The sequence below is a fragment of the Dipodomys ordii genome, unplaced genomic scaffold (assembly GCF_000151885.1).
Source record: "Dipodomys ordii isolate 6190 unplaced genomic scaffold, Dord_2.0 Scaffold6, whole genome shotgun sequence".
NCBI classification, from domain to species: Eukaryota; Metazoa; Chordata; class Mammalia; order Rodentia; family Heteromyidae; genus Dipodomys; species Dipodomys ordii.
The window spans coordinates 1,297,057-1,316,085 of record NW_012267222.1 but is presented as its reverse complement, the minus strand read 5'-3'; the positions used below and the strand labels follow the sequence as shown (position 1 = coordinate 1,316,085).

The window sequence follows — 19,029 nt, the reverse complement described above, 5'->3', positions numbered from 1 at the left end:
CCAGGCCCCAGGAGGCAGAGTCTGTAGCTTGCTGTGGCCACCGGGAGCAGATGCCAGCTACTCAGAACCACTCCTGGGACACCACACGTCTCTGCAGTGTCCACAGTGGACGTGGAAACTGGGTACATGAGTGGGGACCCCCCAGGGAGGGTCTGCTCCATCCCCCAGGCCCAGGCCGCCAGCACCCTGCTGCCCATCCTCCCTGGGCCTAGCGCAGACACCCTCTCTAACAGCAGCTGGCTTCTTAGCTGGGGAGCTCGCACACAGCCCCGGCTCCCCACAGCAGGCCGGAACCCTGCGCAGCCCACGGCAGCTCCCTGGCAGAGAGAAAGGCCTTCTCTACTCCACTGGTCAATTCTCCCCTCCCCATACCCAGCAGTGGCCCAGGGCGGTAAGGAAAAGGCCGCAAGCATCCCCAGCTGGTCTCATGGGAAATCACCTCCCCGGTCCTCAGAGAGGTCCCAGCCCGAGGTGCTCGGCCAGCAGGAGGGCCCAGGCCTGGCTCCATTTGGAGAAGAGCCTCTAGGGACATGGGGCTGGGTGGGATGGGGGCGCAGCCAGACACGGCTGCAGGGGAGTGACCGGGGATGCGGAAGGCCCCAGGAAGATGGCACCATGCCCTGACGGGCTGTCCACACCCAGCTAGAGCGGGCCCCACTTCCCCTAGGACATGACCTTGACGAGGAGAGGAGAGGTGGCCAGGGTTGGGAAGGGTGAGCCGCCCCCGGCCTCTTTTGAAAGGCACGGCTGTGTTAGAGACCTTCCCTGCTCAGGCCCCGGCTGCTGACTTTGCTGAGGTGTGCGTTTGTGAGCTTCAAGCAGAAGAGGCTCAGCAGAACTCAGAGCTGATATATATTTCTCCCCTAATAGTGCAGGACAATTTAATTAACTCAATATCGCACCCACCTGAAGATTACGGACCGAGTTTATTGACGCCTCCATCTGGCTCCTATAAAACCAGTAATGCAGCCAATAAATCCTGCCCCAGAACAGGGTGCCATCCGCCGCCCTCCTGCCGGGGCTGCTTGGGGGGCGGGGCTCGAGAGACCCCATCAGGGCTACCTGGAAGCCCCCAGACCGCGGGTCTGTGTGAGGATGGGCCCAGCTGGTCCTGGGCAGGTACCTGTGAGCCCTGACCCTCTGCGTGGGCAGGCGCCCCCCAAGAGGCCCGCCGCGGACCGCTCACACCTCTGAGGCCCCCGGGCAGGAGGGGTCCCCCATGTTCGGGCCCCGCAGGCCGTGGCACAGCACCGCCAGTCCGTCCCACCCAGCCCAGGCACGGGGCCAAGCCTGTCGCTCCCTGCGCTGACTTGCTCCTGCCCAGTGTTCAGAGAAGGAAAGCTTAGGCAGAGCTTCAGAGTTCAAAGCCAAGGGCCCTAGAGGGCAGGACTGGGCTCTCGGGGTGGGTGGGGGCAGGCAGGAAGGGCAGTGCCCCCTCACTGGCTGAGAGGAGCCCCCTCAGCGGGCCTAGGGGTCACGTGCACAGGTGGTCACATGCACAGGTGGTGTGAGCTACACCTGGTGTGAATGGGGGGTTTGGCTTTGTGATTGAGTTCTGGACGCAGGGTCCCCAGCGATGGATGCAGTTCCTGAGGACAGCAGCAGTGTCGCGGCTCACTCCCTGCAGGGGCCCTGGGAGAGGGATTGCAGGCCTGGCCTGGCTCACCAGCCCTGGTCTTCCCTCCCCCTCCTCCAGGACCTCGACCTCAGGCTGGCGCCCAGGGCCTGTTCCGGTGCACCCCTGGGGATGCTTCAGGGGCACAAATCCAAACTCATCAATTTTTCACAGAAAGAGAGACATAAACAATGCTACCCCGCCCCATCCCACACCCCTCCCAGCCCCCCCCCATCCCCGCGCCCCTTACACCTCCAGGCTGGTCCAGCAGAGTTCCCGATTAACTCTCACACACAGGGCCCTGGAGATAAACCAGCTGTAGCAGGTAATAAATTACTGCACAGGAAATTAATTAGCCGCACCTCTCCTGGTCTAATCTGATGGTTAAGCTGATTTAAGGGATGCTCGGGCGGGGGTGGGGGTGGGGGTGGTGGAATCAACTTAATTTAGGAGATGGGAGGCTGTGAGGTTACATTTCTACAGTCTTCATGTAGCCCAAAACTCACCTGCGCCTGGCTAAGGGACCATTAGTCACCCTCCCTTATCAGCAAGTAAAGGGGCCCTGCCCCAGCAGCCCAGTTCAGATGCTGCCGGGAAGTCAGAGTCTGCTAGGGGTCCCAGGCATCTATAGAGCTGATCCCCCCCACCCCGCTTCCCCTGAGACCCTTCAAGGCCCATTTTCTTTCGGCAGGGTGGCCTTTCAAGACACATGTCAACAGTTGGGAAAACCTGAAGCCCCCATCCTCTGGGGATGGGAAGCAGCCGTTGGGGGAGGGGGGATACACAGGGGAGGGTGGAAGGGGGAAGAGGAGAAAGAGTCAGATACCAGGCTGGTCCCCAAGGGCCGCCGAGGGTCCCCAGGGCCATGGGCCCCGCGTGGTTGCCAGGAGGGGACTCTTGGGGGTGGTGCCTCCCGACTTTCTGCTGTCTTGGCCGATTTACACCTCTCTGCGTTGCAGTCTTTGATTCAGCAAAATCAAGGATGCAAACTTCTTAGGAGTACTTAGTTTCCATGGCAACTGGAGCTGACCTCAACATCATTGTTCTCAAGAGGGGACTGACTTTACTATATGTTCATTCACTGAATTAATGGACTCCCGGTTCTTTTATCAGCAACCCCTGAACAATGGAATGAGAGACATGTCGTCAAAGGGCTTTCAGCCACTGTCCAGCCTTTTGTCCCCGGCTTACGGCAAGCAGGCCAGTCTATTCAGCCCAAGATTATCAAAATCAACTCGGGGCTGTCTCCGGGGCAGCTAAACACACTTTGATTTCATAAAGACATAACTGATCCCACATGCAAATTAATCAGTTTGATCGCGCATTCTTAGAGTTAGGAAGGGGCTCTGCTGTGAATTTTTTTTTTTTTTACTTTTTTGGTAATAAAGTGTGTCTGTAGGGAAACTAAAATTTGGTTACAATGCTTTGGTGGGTGTGAGTGTGGCTGCTGATAAGGAGTAAACAAGGAAAGCATATCTAAAACTTACCTCTATGGTACAATATGCCCTCAACCCAGCCACGATCAGCCAAGCTGAGAGCAGTGTAGAGCCTTCCAGGTCTAATAGATACCACAGCCAAGCAAAGGAGGGCAAGTCTTCAGCATCTCCCCATGGCGACCCCATCCCTTGCCCTCTGTCTCCTCTCTCTTCCCTCCCGACTCTCCAGGCACAGGGGAAATGCCTCTGCTTTCCCCTGGAGGACGCCATAGAAGCAGAGTAAACCAGAAGATGAAGGATGGAGCACACACCCATGGTCATGTCCAGAGATAAAACAGCCTGGCAACCCCCAGCCCCAGCCACTGCTCGGTCGTGGCCCTGTTTAGACGCCCGGGGTGTGTGGCCTCCAAGTCATTGACACACAAAAGCCACTCGGCAGTGGTCCGTCTCTGCTTCATCCTTCCTAGACGGACTGAGCTCACATCCCTGGCCCCAGTCATCTTTCATGAGCTCAAGGGGTCCACGGATGGGCACAGGAAGCCTCAGGGTTTTTCCACTGCCACAGGCATCTCGCCGGGGCCACGCGATAGGAAACGCCCGTACAAGAGCCCAGTGGGACAGACGCCGCTCCTAACATCCAAATAATCATTTCACAAATTATCATAATCATCAATCAATCAAACTGTTTGGACAATGGGAAGGCCGGGCTATCAGATGGCTTTTATGACCTGTAGCGTTTTGTACATAATAATAATAGGGAGATTGATGAACCTATCACGGGTCCCTCTTGCTTCGGTGGGGCTGTCGTTAGCTCAATTTATTTTTGACTTTCTTCCCATATCTCCAGCCATGGCCCCAGAGGACTGGCTACAGAAAAGGCACCTCTGTCCAGGACCCCCAGTCTGAGTCTGGAAGATGTAAACTTCCATTTGTTTATCTGGGGTGTGAGTATATGTTGGGGGGGGAGTAGAAAATAAAAATACAAGAGGAAAAGGTCACTTCCCTTTGTTTGTGGTTTCTCCCCAGCTGTGCGGTATTAACACGTCCTTCCTTTTCAAGATGGTGAAAGAAAACAAGATAAAGTGGACAAAAGGAAAGGCCGTGGGGGCCTGCGTTTCCCCTTTTCCTATCACCGAAGAGATTGAATCAAAATTCTTTCGGCTGATACCATCTCCCTGGGTGGACTACACTCTTGTTAAGGGATAAATTCAAGCCCTCCAGAAAGTCAAAGAATAAATTTAAGCCTTTTGCCAAATGTCTATCCTATTGGATTTTGATAAGACGGCCATTGAGCCTTAATAATGTCTTCCATCCATTTTCCGTGAGCCCTTAACACGGCTCTTTATTCGTCCCCAAAGCCTCTTCGCCCGGCCTTTTTATTACCGGCCCCCGCACGCTCTCCAGGGAGCCGCGCGACCAAGTGATGGATGGACAACTTGCTAGATTATCTCCCGCAGATGTTTGCTCTCCAGGAGCCGCGGGCTTCCCCTCTAAGTAAACAGAGACTAAATAGAGTCACCGGCAGAGGGGCCGTCCCAGAGGTCCGGCACTGCCATACTGCACCAGGCGGGCGGCCAGAGGAGGAGACAGGGCCTAAGTGACTTTTCAGAAAGTGCAGGTCACACACCGTGGGCGCACACCACCATGTGGGGCCCGCAAAGGCATGGAGGCTTGGGAACTGGACGCGGGGCTCAGGACCTTGTACTGGAGCTGAAGCTGGGCTGCGGGCAGCATAGTATGGGGTCAATGATGGGGGGTGGAGGGGGACACAAGGGATGAGCCAGAAGGGGACCATACAGGAACACTTAGGACCAGAGGGGGCAGAGAACACAGACCTAGTAGACCAGAGAGAAGGGGGGAGGTGGGGTGGGGAGAGGGGAGGCCAGAGAAGGTGTCCAGACACAGGGCACAAAGGGCCTAGAAGTGAAGGGATGGGATTGGTAGCAGGGAGTGGGGAGCCCCGCCCCTTTGGGGGCGTGGTTTTACCAGGTGTAGCAGTTCCAGGGCTACAAGCTGCTTCTGCATTGCCACCCTGAGGGACCTAGGCTCCAACACCTTGGCACTTAGACTCTATAGCAGTGACCCTCCCCCCCCACCCTCGTAAAACGTGGCTTTTCTGCCTGGCAGAGTACAGACCCTAGTAGAATGAATGAAGTCTGTTACATTTCATCCCTAAGAGGGACTAAACCAAGCTCAGAGACATTGATGAAACAGCCCAGGGGGTTAAGCAGACCCCGGCCCCTGCCCACTCTGCCCATCTCATTTGTATTGCAAGTAGTATGTATGTGTTAGGATGACCCAAACTGTAAAACCAGTGAGTTGGGAAGCCACTGAATTCTTCTCTTAGATGGCACTCTTGTGCAAGAAGTTACATCAGCTATCGACAATGCGATATTCCCACATGTTCCCATGACCCTAGGCAGCATTTCTGTTTGCCAGGTGGGACCTTCCATCTGGAAAGAACCGGATGAGGCGATGTCTCCTGCCTTGGGTCCCACTGTGTGACAACCCCCTCCCCCACCCGCCCTAGCTTCTCTGATCATCCCAACAGTGTGATCCTGGGCAGCCTAGAATCTCCTCAATGCTACCAACACCCAGGTTCAGATGGGGCTGAGAAAATGTGTGCTGCAGTGGGCAGAGAAGCAAAGTTGATGATGCGGATGGCGATGGGGGGTGAGGAAGCCCGCCCCCAGCCCCACAACGACCCCCCATGGGGCGGTGAGCAGCTGGTCGCCTGCCTGCATCCCATCGGTGCCAATATGCTCGGGCTGCTTGGGGGTCCCGGTGACCCTCGGGGGCTTCACAAGGGCATGAAGCTGAGTGAATGCCATCTCCCCGGCCCCACGGCCACCCCACCTCGCCCGGGAGTGGTTCTCGGCGGCTCCCCACCTGCTCAGCCACGAACAGCCTCTAGATAACCCAGGGCCGCATCAGACACGGCCACGGCCCCTCAGGCAGAGCTCATGCAGTGCCACCGGAGGAGCCCCACGGGGAGGGCAGCCACGTTGATCCTCATCCAGCCAGAAACATCCAGACCTCACCTCTCCACCACCCCAGAGGTTTAAACTGGACTTCTGACCTCCGGCCTTGACCCTAGTTCTCATGGCCCACGCGGCATGCACTTACGCATCTTCCCACGCCCCTCCCACCCGCTGTTCCACAGCACATCTGAGAGACACATCAAGTTAACAAGGTTGTCTGGCCAAGTGTCCCACAGCCTGGCTCGGGGCGTGTGTGTGTGTGTGTGTGTGTGTGTGTGTGTGTGTGTGTGTGTGTGTGTGAACACTGCTCCAGCGGGGAAGGAGACTAGAGTTGAATACAAGTTGTTTGTTTGTTTCCAGGAAATGAATGTAACTGCAGTGATTTGAAACACAGAAGTGCTGCTTCGTGTCTCTTGCTTTCCTATGTCTTTGAGATAATATAAACTCATTCAAAGAGGCAGGAAGGGAAGGAGAAAGAGGGGAAGAACCATGATGTGATCAGACAATGGAAGGAAGGCAGGAAGGAAAGGAAGGAAGGGAGGAAGGAAGGAAGGAAGGAAGGAGGGAGGGAGGGAGGGAGGGAAAGAAGGCCTGCCTCAAGCATCCCTTGACAGTGGGGATTGAGAACAGACACCTATCTCCCTACACAAGAATTCTAGAGATTGCATGGGGACAGGGACAGGGACAGGAACGAAAGACTTCTGGTCAGAGGTCCTACAAGAGGCCACTGCAGAGCCAAAACATGCTGCCATCCCCATGTCCTCCCAAATCCACACCTGGGGCTGGACCTGGGAGAAGGGACAGGTCCTACCCCTTTGCAGAAAGCTCAGCCAACACACTTGGCCTGGCCTAGAATGTTCGGCACAGATCCGAAGCTCAGGCCAGGTCTCACATGAAGTCAGCATGGTACCTCCACCCACAGGAAGTACCAGGTAAGGGGTAAGAAGAGTCAGGTGGCAGCTGAGCCACCCACTGGGAATCCAGCCTCCCAGCAGCTTGGTCGACACAGTGACTGGGACCTGCTCTCTTTTGATTTGGAGACACACTGCCCAGAAAGAGGACATTACTTATTTGACTGGAAAATCCCAAACACGAGATCAACTGTATTTGTGAGTATGTGCATCTGTCCCTGTGTATTTGCATGTGTCTGCACACACACAGGAAGCCCAGGGCTCTGCCCGGTGAGCGGGTGCAATGCTTTGGAACTGATTTGGGAGCAAGCCCTTCTCCCTGCTGTCTGGGCTGCAGTGTGTGTGTGTGTGTTTGTGTGTGTGTGTGTGTGTGTGTGTGTATGTGTGTGTGTGTCTCCATAGGTATCCTCCTTCAGAGACATGTGTATTTTCTCTTTGCATAGATCTCTCTCGGGGTCTTTGGGGGCTTGTGTTTGTCGACTAGCTATTATCCATCATCAACCAGCAAGCAAAGTAGCAGCTAATGCCCAGCTGACATTCTTTCTTTCACCTAATGGTTTGCTTATTTAAAGCGATGCTTGAACCCTCTTTGCAAGCTCTGAGTACAGCAAAGGCTTTGTTGACTCTCAGACAATTGTGTCCACCCCCATATTCTTTTCACGTGAGTATCTAGAGACGCTAGCTAAATCAACATCACCTGCCTTGATGTAGTTTCTATGTGTCTGCGTGGCCTGAAGCATTCCCACAGGCCCAGAGTTCTCAAGAATTGGGATGGCACCACCTCACCTGCTTCTCAAAATCACAAGCACCCCGCCCGTCACCCCTGAACCGCAGCCCAGTGCAGCGACCGGCGGGCCCTGCATTGCTCAGGACCTCGGAGTGCAACAAAATCCACACCTCTGGCAGCCTAGGGGCACCTAGAAACTCACAGGTGCCCCATCAGGTGTCTGGAAAGGCGCAGGGGAGAAGACAGAGGACCAGCTGGCCTACCTTTTTGATGCAGCCCTCCTGGGACGAGACCTCTGTGTCAGCCAGCATCTGTTGCAAAACAAGTTTGAAAAGAGGCCAGTTAGTAAGGACAGCATGCCAGCCCGGAGCGCAGTGGGCTGCCCACCGTAGGGGCAGGTCAGAATGTCCTCTGCCAGGAGACCTTGCTCCTCCATGCTACAAAACCAGGAGCGCTGTTGATGAGCAGCCCCTTTATTGTAGCAGAGCGCTACCCCCCTCCCCCCCATTTGCTGAGGACTGGAAGTGTCCCCCAGGGCTGTCTCCTAACGCTGCCCCAAGCCCCGTTTCGCAGATGGAGCCACCCTGCCTAGCTCTTCAGAAGCTGTGTGGGGACCCGCATGTGGGTCTCTAAAGGCGTGCTGTATGTGTGCTGCCAAATAACTCCACAGCACTCGGGGAGACTCAGGAGCGGGGGACAGACTGGCCAGCAAATGTGCTTGGCCTGTGTTTGTGCAGCCCGGGGCAGGTGGGGGGGAGGCGGGGATGTTGGGAGTCCGCCCGCCCTCTGGGACTTCCAGTCTGGCTTGGGAGGCAGAGTTCAGGGGAGTCACAGGTGTGTCCCAGGAGAGTGGACCAGGTGGCAGGAGGAAGGCAGGGGGCACCATAGCATTCTGACATTCTGTCTCTGGGAAGAGATTCTAGAAGGACCGTCTCTCTCCCAGGCACTCAGGTGAAAGCAGGGGCTGTGGTGGGCATCACAGGAGTGCGCTGGCACCAGTGAGCCGTCCACCCACCGGTGAGCCGTCCACCCAGCTGTGGGCAGCACAGGACCCGCTCCTCCTTCTGCAGAGGATGAGGCTGACAGTGAGGAGAGCGTGTGGCGAGCCGGGCCTTCCTCCCTCCCCGGAGCGCCCTCCGCGAGCTTTCCTTGGCTCCATTCTGGACGGTTGTGGCATTTCGCCCGGCATCTCCTCTTAAAAACCACCAAGCTCCACTCCAGAGGGTGGCAGGTCAGCGACCAGCCCAGAGTGCTAAAGCTAAGCAAACTGACAAATTAGCTGCAGAAATTGGACTTTTCCCTTCTGGGTTGGAAGTGTGGCGCATAGACTCACATACATAAATTGTAATGTCGCTTTCAGAAGAACAGAAACCAAGATTGAAACTAATACTTGAAAAAAAATAAAATGAGAAGTCATGGCGAATCCAAGAGTTTTTTTCCCTTCCCCTTCAAATTATGCCATGATGGACCGCAGTGGCTACAGCAGGTGGACGAGAAGACCTGGACGTGGCACTCCCGACGTGGCTCCCCAAATGTGGCCCTCCCGACATGGCTTATTTGCCTAGCTTAGCTGTAATATCAGGAAGTCAGCCCTCCAAATGGTACAAATACTAACCAACTGGAGATTTTACATTTCTTTTCATTAATACCAAAACTGTGGTCTGGAAAGGAGCTATAAGCGAAAGAGGAGAAAGAGCCCAGCACTGGTGGCTCACACCTGTCATCCTAGCTACTCAGAACGAGGTCTGAGGATCACAGTTCAAAGCTATCCCGGGAAGGAAAGTAATGAGACTCTTAACTCCAGTTAACCATCAAAAAGCCAGAAGTAGAGCTGTAGCTCAAGTGGTAGAACACTAACCTTGAGCTAAAAAGCTCAGGGACAGTGCCCTGGCCCTGAGTTCAAGCCCCAGGACTGGCACAAGAAGAGGAAGAGGAGGAGGAGAAAGAGGAGGAAGAGGAGGAGGAAGAAGAAGAAGGTGGAAGAGGAGGAAGAAGAAGAAGGTGGAGGAGGAAGAGGAGAAGGAAGAAGAAGAAGGAAGAGGAGGAGGAGGAAAAGGGGGAGGAGGAGGAAAAGGGGGAGGAAGAGGAAATGAAGGAAGGAAGGAAGGAAAAGGAAAGGAAGGAAAGAAAAGGAAAAGAAGGAGAGAGAAGAAGATGAGGAGCAAGAGACTGAAGGGGAAGAGGAAGAGGAGAGGGAGGGAAAGGAGGAGGAGGAGCAGGAGGAACAAGAGGAGGAGGAAGTGGACAGAGATGGCGGTGTGGAGATGGAGGCTGAGACAGTCACAAACCAGAGGCCCTGGCATCAGCACCTAAAGGGGGCAGGACAGGAGGGTTCTCCCCTAGAGCGCTTATGGAGCTGTGCCTGGCTGTACTTGGACTTCAGACGTGTGCCTGCTGTCCAGCGTACATCACTGAAGGTGACGGAGCCTTGGCTGGAGCCCCAGCCAGGCCTACGGCTTTGGTGCCTACACAGGCCCCTTCAGCACACAGACACCTGCTCTTCGGCAGGGCTGCCACACGCCTGCTGGCACACGTGTACCATCCTGGATCCCTGCTGGCACACGTGTACCATCCTGGATCCCTGCTGGCACACATGTACCGTCCTGGAGCCCCGGGTGCTGGGCGTTGGCCAGGAGAAAGCACTCGGTGGCCTCTGGTTGGATGTTTACAGTGTGGCTCCTTCCAATCAGAGTTGGACAGGCAGGAGCCACAGTGCTGCAGGCCCACAGCCGTAGGGTCCATGGTCAGAACCCTTGAGGTGTCCACAGAGGCCACTGGCAGCCTCTGTGCTGGCCTCTGGACCCTGGCTTCCTTGGGATTGGGTTGCTCAGCTGGGTTTTGGGATGTGGGTTGTCAGGCAGGGGAGTAAACCACAGAGGGACGGGGAGGAGTGTGGTCCGGCCTCCTCCATCACATGACGCTGGGCAGGAGGGGACACAGGGTCCACCGGCCACTCAGGGGAAGGCTGAGCCCAGACTGTGCAGAGGGAAGCAGCCTCCGGCCAGGGCAGGTTGCAGCCCCGTTCTGGAACCGCCTGCCCCTGTTTAATGGCTGCCTTGGCAGGTATGAATACCATTAACTCGGCCTCCTCACCGGCGGCTGACCTCGGGTGGAGAAACCGCTGGGCGCTCCCTCGGCCTCTGGGCCTTGGCTTCCTCCCCAGCCCAGCCGCTGCTTTACTGAAAACCCTCTTTCTTCCGCAGCCTGGCCTCAGCACATGCAGCTGGCTCGTTCACTGCTGGCGGTGAGGGCCACACTTGCGGCTCCATCTCTGCACCCCGGCAGAAGTATTAGGTGTGTTTTGATTGAGCATTTTAGCCAAAAAAGCGAGGTTGACCTCCAGCATTTAGCTTCTCTTTGGAGTACCAGTGCCAGGGGTTAGCTGAGTGGGGTTGGTCAAAACATCTTTTTCAACTCTTAAAATAAATACGCTGTTCTCCAAGGAGTCAGTGAAGAGCAGACATACACTCTTACACAGAGACACATGCACGTGCAGACACATATGCACCATCCACAAACACACCCATGTACACACATGCATGCACGCAAATGCACACAAGTGTACACAGACACACGCATAAGAAACACTCATGCATACACATCAGCATACACATGTACATGCACATGCATGTGTGTGCACACATGGGCTCATATTCTCATAGCTCTGTGGCTCTGGCACCCCCTCCCCGGGGGGCCGGATTTCTGTTTCATGTCACGAATAGATTGCAAAAGGATTCCTCTCTTCACAAAAATCTCAGTAAAGATTTGAGAGCAGCCCTACTGGAGGAAATACAGACTAGTTCTGGTCATGAGCCAGGAAAACCAGAGAGATGTGGATAGAGGCCAGTGTGTGTGTCTGCCCAGGCTGGCCTGTGGTAGACATGTCTACCATGCCGTCCTGTCCCATGGGGTTCCCAGAGCTCTGATGTTCCTGGCCTTTGAGCTTAACTCTGTAACCTATATATCTTCTGTGCCCATTTCTGAAGGTTTCTTTGCATCCAAAGTCACATATGTGAGCTTAGAACCTGTGGGAAGCTGATTCCAAGGCCTTCTCTGTGGGCAGGTGCTGAGGGCCACTGTAAGAGGCAGGGTTGATGGAGCCCCCCCCACCATGCAGCCTGTGCTGGTCTGAGCATCACTGCTCTCTCAGCAGGAGAGAGCAGCCCACCTAGGGCAGTGCAGGTGACCCGCCCCTGGTCAGTGGGGTTGGCTTCCATGTGGTCTGCCCTTCCCTGAGGATCTTACACCCAGCGGACAGAGCCCTGGCTGCAGGATGACTGAACCTCACGTTTCAAATTCAGCCCCCCAGGCTGCCAGTGCACCTTCTTTTTGGGAAGATGGATGGGTAAGGAGTAGCTCTCATCCTTAAATGTCCTTATCTGTCCACGTCCTAAAATTGTTGCCAATTTGCCTGGGGTCAATATTGCATGAGAATCTTAGCACCGGGGTGAACTGGGGCTTCAGCCAAAGGTCATCTTGGGGTGGGGGCTGGAGGTTCTGTCATGGGCATCTGGGATGCCAGCTCTCATTTCTCATACCAGCCCTGCCTGGGGCAGGGGCCAGCAGCACCCCCTATTCCAGACAGGAAACAGAAGCCAGGGCAGTTGATGGCACAGGGTAAAGGTCAGGCTGCTGCTAAGCACGGGACCACGTTCAAGTCTGGGCCTCCAGCTCTGCACTTGGGCTCTGGAGGGTCACAGGACGCTGGACGGAGGCATGGACAGAAAGTAGTCTCGTCCCTCCTATCTGAAGGCTGACCATACCTGGCCCTGGCCAGGCCTGCCCCAGGAGAAGGACGTTGCCCATGGTGGGCGGGAGTGCCGGCCGGAGCTGGGCAGGGCTGAGCTGGGTGGCCGTCCACCCGCAGCCCCAGCAGGAACCTCGCGAGGCACCGAGTCCCCCGACCAGAGCTGGCTCCCGGAGCAAAGGCTCCAGCGGTGTTGACACAAACTCTTGAGCTCTCAACTGGGAGTCGGGTCATATTTATTTATTTTCTGCATTTAAAAAAATTCAGCTTGGCTATGTTTGAGCTTCAGAAATGATTTTTTTTAAAAAGAGCGGTGGACACCGTTTTTTAGCTTTTTATACCTAAACAGATACTTCTCAGTTCTTTCAAGTGTGAGCTGCCCAATGAACGGGGGCTCTCTGCACTCCTAAGAAAAATATTTACACAGCAGAGTCTGTCCAGCCAGGGACCAGCTCTGCAGCGGCTCCCCAGCTGTTTACACGCTCAGCCCCTCCCCTCCCCCACCCTGCCGGAGTCCTCCACGGAGAACCCCACGAGATGGAGGACCAGCCCCGGGTGAATGCATTCATTCACCCATTTTACCTTCTAAAGCCTCTTTGTTTGGCTGACCAGAGACCCCAGGCAGCGCGGCCTCTAGGACCTGGAGAACAGCTGTAGGTGCGGCCTGCTTTCCCCAGATGCCACCCCGTGAAGTGTGTGGGCGTCACCTCTCCTGGCCAGTCTGAGCTGTGCCAGGCCTCCTGTCCACTCGCGTGGCAAGGGCTCACTCACGAAAGGCTGGCAGACTTCAGTCCCATGCCCAAAGGCTTCTCCTCAGAACTGGGCTTGCCCTGCCCTGCCTGGCCAGCATGGTCACACAGACCCAGAACTGGGCATGGCTTCCCTGACTTCTGTGTTCCAAGAACACCGTGTCCACGGGTGGCTCTCCACCTCTGCCAGATCCACTGCCCAGAGCCTGCAGCCACTGCCTGCAGGATGGATGGATGGATGGATGGATGGATGGATGGATGGATGGATGGATGGATGCACACATGCATCTCCAGGCTGCAGTCTCTATTCTCGGTGCACACCCCTTCCCATCTTCGCGTCACTGAGCACCTTGCCGTCTACCCTGCCTCATAGACAGCGCCCCAAAGTCATTGAAAGGACACCAAGACGGCACACACCAGCCTTTGTAGGGTGGGGGCAGAAACAATAGAGTCACATAACATAAAGGGAGGGGAAGTAGTGGGGAGGGAGCAGGATGCCTACCCCCCGCCCCCCCCCCACCAGCAGGGCTGTATGGGGGTGAGGGGGGTTACAGCAGGGAGCCAACAAGGCTGGAGCAGAGACCAAGTAGCCTCCCCCAAACACAGAGAGTGCTTCTGAACAACACTGAGGTGCAGCCGGGGCCTGACGGGTAGATGGCCGAGGTGTGGGGCAGAGAGGACCTGGGAGGACCGGTGGCTTGGAGAACACTCTGGTCCCTGGGTGGTTCCAGCTGGCAGGTTTGCTAGGGGAGTAGGTGGGTGTCTCTCCTCTTGCCGGGTGTGTGTGTGGGCCCTGACCAGCCCCGCCAGGGGTCACCGCTCCCTGCATTCAGAACCTGTCTGGCTTTCCCAGCAGCGGAGGGAGAGGCTGCCCGGGGGGCCACAGGCGGAGCACGCCGCACACTGGTGAGAACATGGCTCCTGTCTATGTATAAGGCTCAGAACGTGTACCGGAAGGAGGGCTGTGTTAGCTCCTCTCTACAGAGAAGGAAGAGGCTCAGAGAGGTGAAGACACCTTTACTACATCTGCACAGAACTCTAGGTGGACCTGGGGCTCAGGCTGAGATGGTGGGTCCTCCAAACAACCAAGGTGGGGAGCAGGCCTGGACAGCCACTTTGTGGGGGGTGAGGCCCAGCCTTGGCCTCTGACCCCAGGCCACCCAGCATCTCCCAGAGGAACCCTGCACCTCTCTGATAAAGGACCCAGACGCTCTGGCTGTACTAGCCTTGCTCCTGACTCAGCACCACCCCATCGGCCAGACACACACACAGCCTGGGAGGCTGGCACAGTCATCATCCCTGCCCCAGAAGTCAGTGAGACCCCTGGAGAAGGGTCCTGCTGTGTGTCTGCCATACTGCTCCCACCCAGCCTCTCCTGGGCTTCCCCCTCTGCTCCCAGGGGTGTTGGAAATCTGTGGAGGAGGTAACCTTGTCCTGACCTTGACCGGGCCCTCCAGTGTGGCAGAATGGGGACTGCAGCTAGGCTCACCTGCTCTTAGGATCTGAGAGGGTATTGCAAGGATTCCTGCTGTCTCTAGATGCCCCAGCCCCAGGCTGCACCTGAGACAGAGGAGCACCTGCAGGTCTGCTAGCTAGCTCCGTCCAGCTCCACCCCTCCCTGGGCCCTGTGGCCCCGCCCGCCCGAGGCAGAATTCAGTTCCATACCAGAGAGTGTGGCTCAGCCTGGGGGGAAGGGGGAAACCCCATCTTGCCACCCAGTGCATTCTGGGTCTCAACTCCTCCAGTTGCTGGTCAGATCTTGCAAGACAGGAATCTAGTATCAGCTTGGCTCAGGCGTTGCTGGGCAGATCAGGCTTCCAGAGCCCCCAGCCCCTGTCATCTTGGCTTCACAGAGCCTTTTTCTCAGAGATGGGGGAGTGCCACCGAGTGCTGGCAGTGCAGTGGCCCTGGAAGGGGCAGCTGGCAGGAGTAAATGCCCTGGTAGGGGCTGGGACAGGAGTCAGGGGCCCCGCGGGCTTCTCATTGCAGGCGGGGGTGTCGAGGGTCCCACTAGGCTCTCAGCAGACCTCCTGAAGACTGATGTCCCCGAGGAAGCGCATGCTAATCATAAGAGCAGATGAACACGTGACCCTCTGGATCAATGGCTCCTGACAGGCCGTCACTTTCAGTATCAGAGGAAGTGCTCATGAGTCTGACAGCCTCCCACAGACAGTGCTGGGGAGGGGGAGCTCTGCAGAGGGCTTGGCTCTGGGTCAGGATGCAGTGCATCCTGTGAAGGAACCGGGCTCTGGAGGGAGCTGCCCAGAACGGGGAATAACCAAGGGGCCTCTGCAGGCCCCAGGCCCCACCACCTGGCTCAGCGGCCACAGGACAGATGCTTCACTCCTGTTACCGAGTGAGAGAATGAATGAGTGGAAGGCAGCTTTGACCCTTGACCCCACTGACTTCCTACTCCTCCCTCCCCTTCCTGCCTTTCTCTACCTGCTCTTACCAACCCTGACATAGGAGGATCAAGGCAGGAGAGCACAGAAATCCTCTTGGCTGGGTTGCCGCCTGAGGGGAGGCAGACCCCCAAAGGTGGAGAGGGAGCAGACCCTGGAGGCTCCGTTCCCACGACAACACCCTGAGCACCAATCAGATCTCCAGGATGCCAGGATAAATTCGGCTGCAAGCAGTGGAGCCAGGTCCAGCCCAGCACCAGCCTCGGCTGGGGGCTGCAGCCATGCGGGACCCGCGGATGGGTCTGGATGCAGGGACTGCTACACTAGCTCTCTAGCGGCCACCCTGCGGGGCCCCGGGCAGCTCTGCAGTGCCATGCCATGTTCCAGCCATGTCACCAAGGGACCACTGATGGCAGAAAGCTCTGGGAGCTCCCTGCAGGGGAAGTGAGGAATGTGGACACAGTGTACCCAGGGAACCATCCCCACAGATGCTCATAATCTCCAAAGCTTCATCAGCCCGGTTTGGGGCTCCGGACACTTAAAGATGGCCTGTCCGCTCGTGGGGTGTTAGCCATTCCCTACAGAAACAACACGGGTGAGTGCGAGGTGCCGTGGCCTGAGCTGCCCAGGACAAATGCGGTCTTACGCTGTTCACAGCTAGTGTCTAAAACAGTGAGCAGTTCGGGGGTGGTAGAATGTTCTTACCAGTTCTAAGAGGTCAGCACTTATAAAAACAGACACGGATACTTTTTGTGGCCCAGAACAAATAGACAAATATTCCCTTCTTCCCTTCCTATTTTCCTCCTTCCTTAAATTCCCTCTTTCTCTCTCCTTTTTCCCTCCCTCCCTCTCTCCCTTCTTTCCTCTTCCTCCTTCCTCTTTTCCCCCTCCGTGCTCTCCCAGTGAGGCTGGGCTCAGGCTCTCATCCATGCCGGACACGCCACTCAGAACAGAACAAGCCTTCTTTGTGTCAGTCACACACAAGTCCCCCAGTTGCTTGACCCAGCCCCGAGCTCTGTCCATTGCAAACCCAGATTCACATCTGAAATGTGCCCTTGCAGCCCCCGCGTGGCTTCTGAAAGCTCCAGTGTACCTCCCACTCCCACTCCCGGCCGCTGAGCAGCCACCTGCCATCCCTGCTCAGGAAGGGGCACCCTGGGCGTCCTTCATGGCAGCCCAGCAGGACCACACAGGCTCATGAACCCTGAACCCACTGCTTCCCAGGGGGCGCCTTGCTGTCCGTGTGGGGAAGGTAAATCACTGTGTCGATGATTGGCTCTATAGGAACATTTGTCTTTCATTCCCAACCCTTTTTAGTTATAGAAATAACCTTGCTATCGATAGGATTATATTAATGTGCTTCAGCCTGACCCCGTTTATTGATAACTTGTTTGTTAGGGTGATCTTTAATAAACATAAGTGGATAAAAAGGGGACATAGATCTCCTGGTGACAGCGTCTTTGTCACACACATTTGAGAGTCCTGAGACATGAGGTCTCAACTCCCAGGATTTGGGCTCTTCTGGGGTGCTATTAGAGATAAACCCTCTTACTGGGGTTTGGAACATCTCCTCACATTCCAAACAGGAAGGAGTTTTACGCCCCTTAAATACAGCAGGTGGCAGCTTCTGGGGACAAGGAGCCGGCATCTGGACATGGGCAGCCCGGCTGCACAGTGCCCTCCTGTCCCGCACCAGAGGGCCAAAGGGTGGTAAAGACCACCACACCCCCTCCTCACACAGCAACACTCGGAACCACTTTGCTTTTGTGTGCTGCAACACTGCGAGCCAGAACGACGAATGTGTCTACTCCTGGATGTAGCAGAGTAACAGTGTAGCCAAACTGCCATGACGTCACTCTCCTCAATGCCCTCCGAAAACCCACAGCATCCTTCCCCGGCCCCAGACAATGCTGACGCTCAGAGACACGGAGCCATTTGTCCAACACGACGCAGCCCACTCTGCGGGGCATGTGCTGAGCCAATGTATTTGGCCTCTGCAAAACCAGTTAGATCAAGAGAAGCAGGAGGGCGGGGGGACAAAAGAAGCTGGGCTTTCTCTCTCACAAATGATCTGCTAGAAGGAGACAAGGCAGCAGAGTAAGCCCCGAAGGGGCTGGGGTTTGGCCACAGCTGTGGTGCTAACTTGAGACCCCTATGCATGTGGGGGGCGGGAGGGGGGCGGTGGGAGGCAGAGAGCCGACAAACAAGACCGCACACTTTCCTAAAGGGATGGACCCTGTAGAACAGCTGTGCCGAGGAATTACACGGTGATGTGAAACTGTTGGAGAATTCCAGAAGGCCCACCCCCAATCCAAGAGGGGGAGATGAGAGGGGCGGGCGGGCAGCACTACCTCAGGACCACTCTACCTCTGTTTCCTAAGCAGACCCACGCATCCCCCTTCTGCCGTTGTAGGTCGGAGTTCAGCAGCAGGCGGCAAGTTCAGGGCTCAGCATGCTGGACACGCCGCAGAGCTCCGCAGGGCGGCCTGGCCTGGCCTGGCTCCAACTTCATGGCCATCTGCCCTCAAGGATGCTTGGGGTTTCCAGAGCAATGCCATGATCTAGTCAACCTCTGCTCAGCAGGTCTCTCGGAGCTTGCAGAGGTAGGGGCAAGGAACTCTGGCTGGAAGTTCTTCCCACCCTGAAGCTGGCACATCTCCACATCTGGACGGTGCCGGCCAGCCCAGCAGTCGCAAGCTCTGGCCTTGGGATGGCATGGGAAGCGTTGGCACATGACTCTATGCTGATGAAGATGATGAAGGTGAAGCAAACGGCAGCCAGGCCCTGCCCTTCAGGCCTGTTTTGAAACTTGGAAGAATGTCGCAAAAGATAGGCCTACTGTTCCTGGGACTGCCAGGGCCCGCAGACCAACAGCCCCTGTGGGGTTTAACCTACACCCCCAGATCCATCCCAGCAGACGACTGAGTGCCTCAACTCCTGGTAGAGGTCAGTAGCTGTACTGCCCAATGGCCTAACCCATGCCACAGCTGGTTTGGGTATGGGTTGTGGCTTTTACCTTGTTGTTGTTGTTGTTGTTGTAGGGCTTAAACTCAAGGCTGAGGTGCCTATCCCTTCGGTTTGATGCTCCACCTCTTAAACCACCCCTCTACTTTGGGCCTTTTGCTTGTTAGTTGAGGATAAGCATCTCATGGACTTTCCTGTCCAGGCTGACTTCCAGCCACTGTGCACACACTGTTGTCCACACACCACAGTCCACGTACCACCTCCACACAACAACATCTACACACCACCATCCACACACCATCCACACACCATCATCCAATCACCACCATCCACACACCATCCACACACCACCTCCACACACCACCATCCACACACCACCATCCACACACCATCCACACACCATCCACACACCATCCACACACACCACCATCCACACACCATCCACACACCACCATCCACACACTGCCATCCACACACCACCATCCACACACTACCAT

At 56.2% G+C, this 19,029-nt stretch overlaps 1 protein-coding gene across 1 annotated transcript in view; it reads right to left on the bottom strand.

Moving 5' to 3' along the window:
- The window catches only part of Prdm16 (PR domain containing 16), a 221,611-nt gene that overhangs the window by 139,604 nt on the left and 62,978 nt on the right, over nt 1-19,029 (bottom strand). The window contains exon 5 of the mRNA XM_013033142.1: nt 7,934-7,981. Coding sequence (XP_012888596.1) covers nt 7,934-7,981 — 48 coding nt within the window. The remainder of the gene's footprint in view (nt 1-7,933; nt 7,982-19,029) is intronic.